Source organism: Pseudochaenichthys georgianus, chromosome 19 (genome assembly GCF_902827115.2).
Source record: "Pseudochaenichthys georgianus chromosome 19, fPseGeo1.2, whole genome shotgun sequence".
Lineage (NCBI taxonomy): Eukaryota > Metazoa > Chordata > Actinopteri > Perciformes > Channichthyidae > Pseudochaenichthys > Pseudochaenichthys georgianus.
Window position 1 is genome coordinate 20609127 of NC_047521.1, and position 16269 is coordinate 20625395.

Here is a 16269-nt window from a genome sequence, read left to right on the forward strand (position 1 = left end):
TGTAGTCACTTATTAACCCGGTAGTAAGCCAAAAATTAGGAATATTTCCATTGCACCTGCTTCGCTTTCCATCATTTACTGAGGGACTTTCGAAAAGCTACACAAAAGAGGTATTTATATTGACCTTTTCATTTTACAAATGATTGTCAATTTCAGATAGAGGGCTCTTTTTATTTTTGCTTTGTTTTAAAAATGTATTCTCAGTAAATGTAACTATCATTAACTGTTAATTCACTGAATGATCTGAACACACAGGCTCTGATAATGTCTCTCTGACACTAGTGTTCTTTGTACTTCTATTTAACACACACACAAACCCTTCATATTCTTCATATTCTTACTCCGGGAGCTGATATCACACAACAACATAGACACACAGCACTTAATTATTAAAACATCACCTAAAGGCTGATTCAATAACATTAAAAAACCTACTCACTTTTCCAGGGATGATGATGTGCTCTCGCTTGCGTCCCTCACTCCCTCACCCCTTGTCGCTGAGGCTTCTGGCTACTACGGCCTCTAGGATGATGGTGGCGGTCAAGAAGCCCGACCGCCTCTCGGCGACTCTGACCTTTGAGGATCCGAGTGCCTTCAGGGTGAAGAGTTTGGGAGAGCTGCTCCGAGCTCTGGGAATCTTCCACCTCTGCTCCTTCTCTGTGCTGGTCAACAACAGTGGGAAGGTAAGACGTGAGTTGCCATTGATAATTATTTGGAGTAAAATTAAGTGAATAAGACTGGGAAATGTATGGGTAACAGGGATCCTAGTCTTTGACATTCACTTAGGCAAGGCAAGGCAAGTCTATTTATATAGCACTTTTCAACACAAGGCAATTCAAAGTGCTTTACAAAAATTTAAAGACATTAAGAAAAAGGCATTTAAAATCAGTCATTAAAAAGAAAAGCTAATAAAATAAAAATACATGGATAAAAGTTACAGTGCAGTCTAAGATATGAATAGTTCAATTAAAAGCAGCGACAAAAAGAAAAGTCTTCAGCCTGGATTTAAAAGTAGTCAGAGTTGCAGCGGACCTGCAGGTTTCTGGGAGTTTGTTCCAGATATTTGGAGCATAATAACTGAATGCTGCTTTACCATGTTTAGTTCTGACTCTGGGGACAGAAAGCTGACCAGTCCCTGAAGACCTGAGAGATCTGGATGGTTCATAATTTAGCAGGAGGTCAAATGTATTTTGGGCCTAAACCATTCAGTGCTTTATAAACCAGCAGCAGTATTTTGAAATCTATTCTTTGACACACAGGAAGCCAGTGTAAAGACTTCAGAACTGGAGCGATGTGATCCACTTTCTTAGTGTTAGTGAGGACTCGAGCAGCAGCGTTCTGAATCAGCTGCAGCTTCCTAATAGATGTTTTAGTGAGACCTGTGAAGACACCATTGCAGTAGTCGAGTCTACTGAAGATAAAAGCATGGACAAGTTTTTCCAAATCATGCTGTGACATTAGTCTTTTAATCCTAGATATGTTCTTTAGGTGATAGTAGACTGATTTAGTAACTGTTTTAATGTGACTGTTGAAACTCAGGTCAGAGTCCATGACTATACCTAGATTTCTGGCTTTATCTGTTGGTTTGAACATTGCAGGCTGAAGCTCAGCGCTAACTTTTATACGTTCTGACTTGGCTCCAAAAACCATTACCTCAGTTTTATCTTTGTTTAATTGGAGAAAGTTCTGACAAATCCAGTCATTGATTTGTTCAATGCACTTACTCAGTGTTTGAATTGGAGCATAGTCTCCTGGTGAAATTGTTACGTAAATGTGATTGTCATCTGCATAGCTATGGTAACTTATTTTGTTGTTTTTCATTATCTGAGCCAGTGGTAGCATGTAGATGTTAAAGAGAAGAGGCCCCAAGATGGAGCCTTGAGGAACCCCACATGTCATATTTGTCAACTCAGATGTGTATTTACCTATAGAAACAAAGTTGTTTCTGTCCTTTAAGTAGGATTCAAACCAATTTAGAACTGTTTCCGAAAGTCCCACCCAGTTTTCCAGTCGGTCTAGTAATATGCTGTGGTCAACAGTGTCAAACACAGCACTGAGATCTAATAATACTAACACTGAAGTTCTGCCACTGTCTGTGTTTAAGTGGATGTCATTAAAGACCTTTACAAGAGCAGTCTCAGTGCTGTGGTTTGGACGAAAGCCTGACTGGAACACATCGAAACAGTTATTTAAATGCAAGAAATTACTCAACTGTTGAAAAACAACTTTTTCAATGATTTTACCTAGAAATGGGAGGTTTGATATGGGCCTGTAATTGTTCATTACTGAAGCATCTAGATTATTCTTTTTTAAGAGCGGTTTAATGACTGCAGTTTTCAGGGCCTGTGGAAAAATACCTGAGTGAAGAGATTTGTTTACTATATGAAGTAGTTCTGAGGCCATGCAAGGCAAAACATCTTTGAAAAATCCTGTTGGAATAATATCAAGGCAGCAGGAGGAGGATTTCAGAAGTTGTATAATGTCCTCTAGGTTTTTATTATTAATCTGATGGAATTGTGTCATGGTGTTTGAATTGATAAGTGGACACAGAGACAACACATTTGCTGTTCCTGATGCAGAGGCACTGACTGCTTGTCAGATTTTCTGAATTTTGTCAGTGAAGAAGGAGGCAAAATCATTGCACTGGTGGATAGAAATTCAGAGGCTACTGACACTGGGGGGTTAGTTAGTCTGTCGACGGTAGCAAACTGTGAACAGAAATAGAGCTCTCAAAGAAAACGCAGGAATGGTCAGACAGTGCAACATCAGTCACCACAACCTTAGAGATATTCAGACCCTTTGAGATAATTAAGTCCAGAGTGTGCCCCTTATTGTGCGTGGGCTCCGTCACATGCTGAGTCAGTCCATAGCTATCAAGAACACAAAACAATTATTTTGCCCCTCTGTCCTGGGGGTTGTCAACATGGATGTTAAAATCACCAACAATGACTAGACGGTCAAAGTCAATACACACTATAGACAGCAGTTCAGTAAAGTCATCAAAAAAACTTGCACTGTATTTGGGTGGCCTATAGATATTTAGGAACAGAGCTCGAGAGGAGCATTTCAGCTGAAGGGCCACATATTCAAAATAATCAAAGTTTCCATACGATGTCTTCCTGCATTGAAGGGAATCATTGAACAGAATAGCAACTCCACCCCCTTTCTTATGCATTCTTTCCTGACTCATAAAACTAAAGTTGGGAGGGGTTGATTCGATAAGAACAGCTGCACTGTTATTTTGTTCAATCCAAGTTTCTGTTAAAAACATAAAATCGAGATTGTGCTCAGTGATAAAATCACTGATTAAAAATGATTTTCCTGCCAAAGACCTGACATTCAATAAAGCTAGTAACACTTAACACGAATATTGTCAAGGTACTGTCTGTGTGCGTTGTCTTGTTATGATTCCTTACTGTGGTGTTATATTTCACACTGTAAATTGTTGTCTTAATACTAGAGAAATATGCTGAATAAGGGCTTCTCTGCAGTGGTGGAAGAAGTATTTAGATCCTTAACTTCAGTAAAAATTATTACCCTGCAAAGTCCCTCATTAGAAATGGTTTTGAAGTATGTAAGTACATTCAGTACAATTTTACTTTTTTGTTAGGGTGCAGGTAACCATTATTTAGTATTATGTAAGTATAATTGGTTTGTAAAGAATCTGCGAAGTGAGAAATGCCACAAGTGACTAATTCAAAATGCTTGTTTTGTCCAACCAATATCACAGAATTCAATACATTTAATGAAATAAAAATGCAGCAAATCTTCTCATTTGTAAAGCTAAAGACATTCAAAATTGACTTACTTACTGTACATTCCATCACTGTTTCTGTGTCACTACATTATTTCCCATCTTCTTCTCCATCACCCTCCCTCACCTTCTCTTCCTACTTCCTCTTCTCCTCCTCTCCTCTTCCAGCTGATGTCGGTGGCGCGCAGGCTGCTGGGGAGGAGGGTGTTTTCCTCCCTGCTGCGTCCCACCGTGTATGCCCAGTTTGTGGCCGGGGAGAATGAGAATGAGATCTCTCAGTCCATGGAGAAGATGAGCCTGCTGGGACTCAGGCCCATGCTGGCCGTACCCATCGAGGAGGATCTGGGCGAGAGCACAGGGCACGTCTAACTATTAATAACTCATTGAGCTCAGGCTCGACCAAACAGAAAATGTGAATACAAGTATTAAGACAAGTAAATGGGGTTGCGTTTAACAGCTAAACGATATCAAAGCATCCTTTTACAAACTCTCACACTACTTACAGCATAATGCAAATCTAATTTATCAAGTTCTTTGCTTACGACAAAATGTTGCTGTCTACACTATGTGATGACGAGGCTGGGCATGGCATGGTGATATTAAAGGGTATTAAAAAAATAAATAAAAAGATTATAATGGCGGATTAGATGCTGATTTAGGAAGTATCTCTTGTAGATGATTGCCCCTGAGCTCAACTTAAAACACACGTCTTCTACACTGCTGTTTCACAAGTAAGCTGTTATTGCATGTTGGAAATTGAAGTACATTACAGACTTATGTTGTTATGTGTCACCACCAGAGAGAAGAGATATGACGATAATATGGAGGCCATGCTGGAATGTGTACAAATATCCCACAGTAACACCTGGAGCAGAGACCCCATGATACAGCTGAAGGTCACAGCGCTGCTCAGCCCGGATCTGTGTGTAAGACAATGTACTCCATCATCATCAAAATGTTACCAGGACATATTTGATTACACTATTACTAACATATTCTTTACATTTAACGTTATTATGCAAAAAATACATTTTTAATTAACTTTAAAATGCTAAATCTGAAATCAATAAAGGGGGCATTTAAAATTCTTAAACAAATGACTTACTTACTGTATAAGTTTTGGTTACAAGAAGACCCATATGGGATATTCCCAGGTTTTTTGCCCCCAAGCGATAGCTGTAAAAAACGTGGTGATAAGAGTACACATTTCAGTGTTTGATGTTCCCACAGCTATTCCAGTTGAACTTTAGACATTTTGTCTTTCTCTGTACTGCTACGGTAAAGGTGAAACTGACAACCCTCATCGCACAACAACCATACGACCTGAATCTACTTGTTAGAGCTATGGATGGAGAGGTATATCCACTTTGTTACAGTTCAAATACTGTACATATACAATGCCTCTGTGAAATGACATGACCTCTGACCTTTCTGCCTCTCAGCAAATCAACTTCCCTGGTTTAGATGAAAGTGACCTCGCCCATTTCCTCAGTAGCCTGCGGAGACTCAACCAAATAGCAGAGGTACAAAAGTCAAGGAAATCTTTATTACATGGGAAGAAATATCAAACTGATTGTGTTTTGTAATTCTGAGTCACTACTTTGCATCTAAGTCAAATCTGTTTTTACCTTTTTTTTTAGGCAAGTGTGAACAAAGTCAGAGTCCTGGTGGATGCAGAGTACACCTACATGAACCCTGCCCTCTCTCTTGTCACCATGGCGATGATGAAGAAGTTTAACAAAGATGGGGCCTGGATCTGGAACACGTATCAATGTTACCTGAAGGCAAATATCTTGAATGTCACAAAATAGACCATTTTAGCTTGTATGTATTTTCTAACATTATCAAAGATCTGTATATATGTCTATATGTCTCCAGGAGTCCAGGTCTCTCCTGTTAGAAGCGCTGCGTCTGTCAGAGACTGAGGGTTTCTGTCTGGGGGTCAAGCTGGTGCGAGGAGCCTACATGGACAAAGAGAGGAAGCTGGCAGAGAAGCAGGGTCGCCCGGACCCCGTCCACAAGTGCTGGGAGGACACCAATGACAGGTGGATCAGAGGCAGCAGTCATTATTCGTTACAAGGCAAATGCATCACATATTAAGCTTAAAGGGGACCTATCATGCAAAATGCACTTTGTACGTCTTTTATACATGAATGTGTCGCCGGTGTGTCAGGGAACTCACCAAGTGTCAGAAAACACAACCCTCTCTCTTTTCCTCCATACCCAAATCTCTAAAAACGGGGCTGCAACGGAGCTGATACAGACTGATATAGATTTGAAATTGTTCTGAGAAACGAGGAGCTCCACCTATATGGGCAACTCTCCACCTATCAGGGGAATGAGAGGTTGACGTGGCATGGTAACAGCATGGTAACACAGCATGGTAACATGACGCTCGTGCCTCGCCCCCCATGATAGGTCCACTTTAAACTAGATAACAGAGCCTATTACTTAGGTCGTTTTTACCAATGCACCTGGATAAATCCTAAAAGCCTGGATTAAAAATAACTGAACTGCTATCCATTGAGTACATTTGTCCTTATAGAAAACAGACAGATTTTGTCCCCCACAGTAACATTTATTTAACAGTTTGCTTGTGTTTGTGCAGTTATAACAGCTCGCTGGATGTGATGCTGGAAGACATTTCCAAGAACCCGGAGAGCTCCAGAATTATTGTCGCCACTCACAACGAGGAGTCAGTGAGACGGGCCGCCAAACGGTACGACCACATGAAGTCAAAATCACATTTTAACATGAGAATTTACACAAAAAAAGTGCAATGATAAATAGTTGGAGTAATCTTTAATCTTCTCAAAACCCCTGATTTATATTGGGAACACTAGTCGGGTCTCAATCACCAGGTTGATTCATACTAGTATACTGTATGTGTGTAAGCATATATTCCTGTTACTAACTGGCAGCATTTTGGATGTCTTTTAAAACATTTTAATTATCCAGAATTGTTATACTGTTTATATTTGATATCATATTTTTCATTTTATTTTTTACTTGGAACTTAATTTTTAGTTGTAAATTCTCTGTTCCAATTTTTAATTTTGTCTGAACACACTGATGTTTCTTCTGTAACAAAATAATTTCCCAAATTGGAATCAATAAAGGATTTATCTACGTATCTAACTATTGTGTATTTTATTTTCAGGATGGAAGAGTTGGGGATTGCCAACGATGGAGGCCTCGTGTGTTTCGGGCAGCTTCTGGGCATGTGTGACCACGTCTCCCTCACATTGGGTGAGCTCAGTTTTCTGCAAATTATCGAGTGTTTTTTATTCAACTAAAACGTAATGCAAAACATGTATATTTTCTCATTTTTTTTAAATGCTATTTTATTGCTATTGATATTTATATTTCTAGTCTTTTAATTGTTATTGTATGCCATGTCTTTTTATGCTGCTGCAACACAAACATTTCCCAACTTGGGATCAATAAAGTATTTCTTATCTTATGTCTGTTTGAGGGTGTAGGCAGTGCTTGAATTGGAATAAAAAAGGTGCCAGTACTCTAAATCAGCAACTGTTTCAAGTCAATTTATTTATACAGCCCAAAAACAAGTATTTGGCTCATAGTCATATAGTATATCCTATAATGCTAGTGGGATTGTCTCTTTACTGTATATTTTAGGCAGGCTCACTGTACTTAAACAAAATGACTAATGATTTGGAAGCCCCTCTTTAGTTTTTCAACTGCTGGGCCCAGAGTAAAATGTGTTGGTGAGCACAAACTAGAGGGGAACAGCAAACACCAGTGTGATTTTGGTGATGTTGTGACTGTCCTAGACAAAGATATAGGGGGCGTTCCAAATCCGGCAGGAGAAATACCTGCTCTGCTGAACATGTTATGTAGAGAACAGTGCAGATCTTCCCTATTGACACCAGGAAAAACCTCGTCTAAAATAATGAACAATAATACACTTTATTTTAGGGCACCTTAAATGTCACCTTAAAATACAATAAAAAATAAAATATGAGTGGCATTACAATACAAAAATATGTTGAGTAGGAAACCACAGATGAAAACTACATTCAAAGGAGCAATTAAAGTGAGTGAAGCCATGTTGAACACATTATATTTTAGGCTTGCTTGAAAATAACAGTATCTGACATATGTTATATCATTACCGTCATATCATTGCTTACTATTCGTGGTTATCATACACTTAAACAACAGAGAAGGTTTTAAGAAATAGGACTATACTGACAAATGACATTATCCTGTCATTGTCTGTTCTGTAGGAAGGAGGAACATAGCAGAGTGGGACTACACTCAAAAAGTTTGTTCCAATACGAAGATTGTGACTATCTGAAAAGTGTCCTTAAAACGAGCCTCCTCGCAATTGTATGCACATTATTTATTCAGCCGTTTGCTGTTTAATCTGATGGGAAATATATAATTTAAAAGAGAGAAAAGCTTATTAAACGAGACGAACGCTCAATACAGGCGATGACGTCACGTTTGCGCGTCCCCGCGAACAGGGCTTCAATCTACGGCAAGGCTTCAATCTACGGCATAACAACGGTACCACATGGGTAAAAAGTGCCGGTAGTGCGTACCGGTGAGTACCGGCCCAATTCAAGCACTGGGTGTAGGCCTGGAAAACTTTCGTTGTAGGACCAAAGCTCTGACTCCATACACTCTTGTCCTTCTACCGCCAGCTAAGGAGGGTTATGTCGTGTACAAGTCAGTGCCCTACGGCTCGGTGGACGACACACTGCCCTACCTGATACGTCGGGCTCAGGAGAATCAGACCGTGTTGCAGGGAATCCGCAAAGAGAGGGACCTTCTGAAGAAAGAGCTGTTCAGGAGGCTGACTCTGAGGGGGGGCCGCTCATAGGACCCATGCAAGGATGGCAAACAGAGGAGAGACTGGACACAACCATATTAAGAGCTCCCCATCAGGACATGATGTAGAATAAGGGAGCAACAATATACATTTATATATCTGGAGTTGTTAGAGATGTAATAGAGCTTATATGAAAGTTACAACCTATTGTATGCTGATGAAGGGAATGCAAATGAAGCACATTTGAAATTGTTTTGATCAATATGTATGTAGCCTATACTATTCAGAAATATACCTCCATGGCAACTGAGAACAATAGGTGCAACAGTGTTTTAAGTTCCATGGAAAAGATGCTCAAATACATGCTGCTGTAAATTAAAAACTTGAGATGTGTTTTATAATAAAGTGCGTAAATGTAAGGAATACTTTTTCTTTATTTTTTGCGTGCCACTGATACACAACTCTAGACTTATGGTCAAAGCACTGAAATAAAGGTAAACTGTTAATGACATATTTGAAATGTATTTTTTATGCTGTGAGACCAAGCGGCAAACTCTGGGGAAGAGCCGGGAAGCCAATACGGAAGTGCCACACACTGCAGTTCATATATTGGCCGATAGGCGATGGCTGCAGAAAGGAGCAATTTCCATAGACCCCCATGTTAAAATGCCCAATTTTACAGCAGAAAAAAACATGTTTCTACCCCTGGCTCCATACATTTTATTATCGATATAGTTAGATTCCACCTTCATGATTATGGATCTGTGAGTGAATTGTTTTCTAACAATTCAACCTTTTATTTATATTAGGTCTTAAAGTTTGTGCATCAATTAGGGCGTGGTCACATTGAGTGACGGCTCTGTCAAGTGCCTGCCGCTGTTAGCTTCTGTCTCTCTGCTAGCTGCTCCGTGAAGCTAGCTACAGGGACTCTGCCTGCTCAGCTCATCCAGGAAACACAACTTGTAGCCGGCCGTGGTTGTTTGTTCTTCATGCTTATATATCGGACTATTGTGACTCGCTCTGCGGTTAAAACAGACGGTGCATGAATGCGGTAAGTAAAATTTGAGTGCTTTATTTATGTGTTAATGATTTTTAATCAGCTACGTAATGAATGGTAAGGCTTGGGTTAGCATGTAAGCTAGTGGTAGCTACATCGGTGCTAACGATGCTAATCGTAGCCTCCAAGTTAAAATCATAGACTGTATATATAAAGGTTAAAACGAAATAGACAAGTGTTAAGTGGGATAATACTGTTGAACTTGGCTTCTGTTTGAGGTTGATAAAATAAGGTTGCATCCTTGTAACTTAGAGATATTTTATTATGTAGGTAGAACTGGATGCATCTAAGGTTAATTTAAATTGGCTATGCTCAAGTATGTAGACAAGCTAATGTCGTGTATGTGAAATCAACCTCACAATAAGGTGTGTATATTACAATTATTAATGTCATATTTCAAGATGATAGCTGCCATACTCCCTTTTCCTAATTACCTGTTTTAACTGGTTTTCTCACAAGACAGTTGCACCTGGCGTGGCTCAGGGCCCCACATACCGTCCTTGAAGATAACAGGATGTAGCCGGCCAGCAGTAAACTTTAACACGTTATTTTTCCACTCAGACAGCTCAATGTTTTTAGCGTTTCCTATAACAGGATTTACTATATCTTATATTCACAGTTACTTTTTCCTTATCTTTATCCTTCATTACTTAGATATTACAATATGGTTGATTGAGCTGGAGTTCATTATCGAGCTTACACGTTAACGTCATAGTCATCTGAAGAACGAACCCAAACCTTATTGTTTTTATTAATTGCATTACCAAATGGGTATCAAATAAACAGTAAGCATTGGTAACACAACTTCCAAAGTTACAGTAAAATAAAAAGGACCCTGACTCGGACAATACACTATCCAACATGTTCAACAGAAGAGAATCAGTCATATTGTTTGTACACATGGTACTTTACATATATATATCTGTTTGTTTAAGGTGTCCAGGTGATGCAGACAGGCTGGACCAGAGAGTGAGAGACAGAACTGGACTCCTCACAGCAGTGAACTTCAGCTCAGGTACAAAGACTCTTTTTTCATACTGTACAAAGAATCAAGAAAGATATTGGTTTAAATTAAGTATTGACTTGAATACACTGATATACATTCCAATAAACAATACTAAATACTAGATCACCTACACATCAGTTAAGTTGAGGGTTTATTCCATGCAAAAAGTTACATTTTAGATATTTAGCAATATGACTTTGTCAGCTTTCTAATTTAATGTATTGAAGGCAAAGATATTTAACATATAGTGAGAACTGCTGCTATTTATCTCTCAATATTGTCTGTAAAAACGTGGTAAAAGTTATTCTTTCAGTGAGACAACAGAGCAAGCTTCTACAGTTGCACTACGTTTTGTAACAGTTAAATATTATTTTGATAACATATATTTCAATGTTGATGAACTTCATACTGTTCATTCATAATCTGATTGCTCACTGTTAAAAAAACCAAAAAACCATTACAATTACAAAATAATGATATCTACAGCCCCTAAACACACAAACACAACGCTTTCATAAATAACACACTTGTTCTGCAATATGTTTTATGTTTCCTGTCATTTTTGTTAGGAAAGGACATGCCTGAAAGACACGACATGTTCTCCTTCTCTGAGGGTCAAGAAGAACATCCAAGAGGAACATTAAAAGCTGATGTTATGAGACACTCCATCAGCTGATTATTTCTATTTGCCTCACTTTATGAGCTTCACATCACTTGTGCCTTGTACCGCAGAGTTTGCAACATCACAGATAAATGGGGCCAATCTTCAGTCAGATGTGAATGTGTAATCTAACATTTTCAGTAAGAATAATGGACGAAAGGATACAAATAATTGAAATGTGAACCAAAGTTAATCAAATGTTTTAAATAAAAAGCACATATGGACAGAAGGTGTAAACCTATTACATTTATAAGTAAACACATTTAGTCAAATAACGTGACAGACTAGGCCTGTGCAGTTGGTATCAGCTTTGCCCAGCATGGGCTCCTCTATCAGCCCTGGTCCTCCTCGCTGAGGAAAGACCCTCAGTCCTCTCCAAACCAACAGACAGGACGTCCATCACACGGAGGTTTCTCCCTGAAGTCTCTGCAGCTCTCTGGACACCATGCTGTCTCAATCCGTCCACACTGAATATGAGAGGGGGAAAATGAAAATAATAAATGCTTTAGACAATAAGAAACATAAAGTTGACTGTTGAGTTGCTCAGTTTTTTTAGATTGTCAATACTATCTTTATAACTAATATATCAGGTTAAGAGGCACATTCAAATAAAGATTGGTCTTTAAATACATGTTGTCTTTTGAATTGTTTGTCTAAAGTCAAGGATCTAGAACTGGTACTTAGTTTTAATGATACAGTCTGGTTATTATGCTGTTTGGAGGAGGCCTCACAGGTAAGAGCACTAACTAGCTACCATCACATGTACCTTAGCTTGACTTAAACTTATAATTAAGTGATATCAAAATACAAATAACTAATGTCATGCAAACATTAATATTTGCTTGATTCCAGTGTTGAATTTAGCACAATTGCATACAAACATTAAGGGGTTTTAAGATTCTGAAGTATTATGCTAAAAACTCAATAACTTAGATTATTTATAGTTTTGCTGAATAGTTTTATGTCCGCTTACCTTAGAAACGTAAAATGCGACGGCAGTGTGCAGATGGGGAGCATGTTAGCTTAGCTTGGTAGCTTCAGCTAGCTCTGGAACTTCCAGCTTGGTGGCTGCAGGTCCCGCCTCGGCTCCGCCTCTTTGCCCTTATTTGGAGCAGGCGGGAGTTGAACTCTGACGTCACTGTCGAGCCGTTAGTGGCCGACTCCGCCTACTAAGGGCTTCACGGCAACTCTGCAGATTCCTATGGGTGACGTCACGGACCCTACGTCCATTTATATATACAGTCTATAGAGGCTTCTCAATACTCAAATTTCCCCTCAACTCCTCGACTCCTCGGTCCTCCGGTAGTGACCCGGAAATGAATTTCAGCGTGCCATTTTGAAGGACGTCTCATTTCTCTAAATGCACACCGAGGACCGAGGATCGAGCGTCGAGGAGGCTCTCTGGAGGAGCTATAACCGAGGATACACTGATGGTTCCTCCACGGGTCCTCCGCGGATGCATTTCCGGGAACGGTGGCGGCGTGACGCACGGCCGGACTTATCTCAGCCAATGACAGCTCTGCATGCATCCCCTGGATATTATTTTAGAAACTGCTCTCATCGCAACGCGATGTTTACAGTGAGAACAGCTGTGAGGCCCGTGCAGAAAGCAGAGCAGTGTGTAAAATATATATCACTCAGTATAACAGGCCTACTCTCTTTGCTTTAGTTTAGTAGATATCTACAAAGAGTCCATATTTTTCTAAGAACATTTAGTGCTTCACAATAAAATACACAACGGCTGTTGCCTGATTATGCTTTAGGAGCTGTAGGTGTTTTCATTTCATTTCAAACCTTTATTTAACCAGATTGGTCCCATTGAGATCATAGATCTCTTTTTCAAGGGAGACCTGCAGCATATAGGTCCCACATGAAACATGAAACAATAAGGACATTATACATTATATTTACAGGATACATAGTTATAGACATTTACAAGTGCCCATTGTATCAGCAAGCATTTCATTTAGCCTAGCTTTAAAGACATGCAGAGGAATGAGATTGCTCAGTTTCAATTCTTGCTGAAGATTGTTCCAAGCATGTGTGTGGTAGGCCTATAGTGTCGGTTGCGTGTGGTACAGTGTGTAGGTGCGTGTGGTACAGTGTGTAGGTGTGTGTTGTACAGTGCGCAGATGCGGCGGACAGACGGGTCTCAGTTGGTTTGATGTCCTTACTTTTAATACTTGCAAATACAACTTTTGGCCCGTAATTTCAATTCCCCATTTCAGCGACCAGAGAGAGGGGGGGGGGGGGGGTATATCCAGTCTCTGATTGTGTTACGTTATTATGAGAGTGCTCTCATACTTTAAATTGCTTATATTTATATAAATATATGTGTGTCTGTGTGTGCATCTGTAGCCTGGTATTGCCTCATTATACCGCACTCTCAATGAACTCAAAGTAAATATGTGGGGGAACAATGTTCAGCTGATCTAACAGAGATTATAAAATATGACGAAACACTCGACAGCTGATGCAGCTGTTGTCACGTAATAATGAACGGACGTCGCTTTAATATGACCGCTCAGAGGAGAGGAGTTCTCATTTCTTTAAACGTCTGCTGCTTCCCCTCCTCTCTCCTCGGTTCCCCTCCTCGGTCCTCCGCTCGCATCTCCTGTGGGCGGGTCTAAGTATCGAGGAGGGGAGTCGAGGAGGGGAGTCGAGGAGGGGAAATTTGAGTATTGAGAAGCCTCTTATGTGTGAGACCAAGCGGCAAACTCTGGGGAAGAGCCGGGAAGCCAATACGGAAGTGCCACACACTGCAGTTCATATATTGGCCGATAGGCGATGGCTGCAGAAAGGAGCAATTTCCATAGACCCCCATGTTAAAATGCCCAATTTTACAGCAGAAAAAAACATGTTTCTACCCCTGGCTCCATACATTTTATTATCGATATAGTTAGATTCCACCTTCATGATTATGGATCTGTGAGTGAATTGTTTTCTAACAATTCAACCTTTTATTTATATTAGGTCTTAAAGTTTGTGCATCAATTAGGGCGTGGTCACATTGAGTGACGGCTCTGTCAAGTGCCTGCCGCTGTTAGCTTCTTGTCTCTCTGCTAGCTGCTCCGTGAAGCTAGCTACAGGGACTCTGCCTGCTCAGCTCATCCAGGAAACACAACTTGTAGCCGGCCGTGGTTGTTTGTTCTTCATGCTTATATATCGGACTATTGTGACTCGCTCTGCGGTTAAAACAGACGGTGCATGAATGCGGTAAGTAAAATTCGAGTGCTTTATTTATGTGTTAATGATTTTTAATCAGCTACGTAATGAATGGTAAGGCTTGGGTTAGCATGTAAGCTAGTGGTAGCTACATCGGTGCTAACGATGCTAATCGTAGCCTCCAAGTTAAAATCATAGACTGTATATATAAAGGTTAAAACGAAATAGACAAGTGTTAAGTGGGATAATACTGTTGAACTTGGCTTCTGTTTGAGGTTGATAAAATAAGGTTACATCCTTGTAACTTAGAGATATTTTATTATGTAGGTAGAACTGGATGCATCTAAGGTTAATTTAAATTGGCTATGCTCAAGTATGTAGACAAGCTAATGTCGTGTATGTGAAATCAACCTCACAATAAGGTGTGTATATTACAATTATTAATGTCATATTTCAAGATGATTACTTAGATATTACAATATGGTTGATTGAGCTGGAGTTCATTATCGAGCTTACACGTTAACGTCATAGTCATCTGAAGAACGAACCCAAACCTTATTGTTTTTATTAATTGCATTACCAAATGGGTATCAAATAAACAGTAAGCATTGGTAACACAACTTCCAAAGTTACAGTAAAATAAAAAGGACCCTGACTCGGACAATACACAATCCAACATGTTCAACAGAAGAGAATCAGTCATATTGTTTGTACACATGGTACTTTACATATATATATCTGTTTGTTTAAGGTGTCCAGGTGATGCAGACAGGCTGGACCAGAGAGTGAGAGACAGAACTGGACTCCTCACAGCAGTGAACTTCAGCTCAGGTACAAAGACTCTTTTTCATACTGTACAAAGAATCAAGAAAGATATTGGTTTAAATTAAGTATTGACTTGAATACACTGATATACATTCCAATAAACAATACTAAATACTAGATCACCTACACATCAGTTAAGTTGAGGGTTTATTCCATGCAAAAAGTTACATTTTAGATATTTAGCAATATGACTTTGTCAGCTTTCTAATTTAATGTATTGAAGGCAAAGATATTTAACATATAGTGAGAACTGCTGCTATTTATCTCTCAATATTGTCTGTAAAAACGTGGTAAAAGTTATTCTTTCAGTGAGACAACAGAGCAAGCTTCTACAGTTGCACTACGTTTTGTAACAGTTAAATATTATTTTGATAACATATATTTCAATGTTGATGAACTTCATACTGTTCATTCATAATCTGATTGCTCACTGTTAAAAAAAACAAAAAACCATTACAATTACAAAATAATGATATCTACAGCCCCTAAACACACAAACACAACGCTTTCATAAATAACACACTTGTTCTGCAATATGTTTTATGTTTCCTGTCATTTTTGTTAGGAAAGGACATGCCTGAAAGACACGACATGTTCTCCTTCTCTGAGGGTCAAGAAGAACATCCAAGAGGAACATTAAAAGCTGATGTTATGAGACACTCCATCAGCTGATTATTTCTATTTGCCTCACTTTATGAGCTTCACATCACTTGTGCCTTGTACCGCAGAGTTTGCAACATCACAGATAAATGGGGCCAATCTTCAGTCAGATGTGAATGTGTAATCTAACATTTTCAGTAAGAATAATGGACGAAAGGATACAAATAATTGAAATGTGAACCAAAAGTTAATCAAATGTTTTAAATAAAAAGCACATATGGACAGAAGGTGTAAACCTATTACATTTATAAGTAAACACATTTAGTCAAATAACGTGACAGACTAGGCCTGTGCAGTTGGTATCAGCTTTGCCCAGCATGGGCTCCTCTATCAGCCCTGGTCC

The 16269-nt window shown here is 39.3% G+C and overlaps 1 protein-coding gene and 1 long non-coding RNA gene across 2 annotated transcripts; both read left to right on the forward strand.

Moving 5' to 3' along the window:
- The first annotated feature begins 9 nt into the window (after positions 1-9).
- Positions 10-9036, forward strand: prodh2 (proline dehydrogenase 2). Its single transcript, XM_034106842.2, has 11 exons — positions 10-110; positions 448-683; positions 3923-4113; positions 4554-4680; positions 5039-5110; positions 5197-5277; positions 5395-5538; positions 5633-5799; positions 6363-6473; positions 6915-7003; positions 8425-9036. The coding sequence occupies exons 2-11, from the start codon at positions 450-452 to the stop codon at positions 8601-8603; spliced, it is 1395 nt and encodes a 464-aa protein (XP_033962733.1). The 5' UTR covers positions 10-110; positions 448-449; the 3' UTR covers positions 8604-9036.
- A 5234-nt stretch (positions 9037-14270) lies between these two features.
- Positions 14271-15920, forward strand: LOC139435802 (uncharacterized). The gene is made up of 3 exons (XR_011645004.1): positions 14271-14492; positions 15193-15272; positions 15832-15920. It is a non-coding gene; the product is annotated as an uncharacterized lncRNA (long non-coding RNA).
- The last annotated feature ends 349 nt before the right edge of the window (positions 15921-16269 follow it).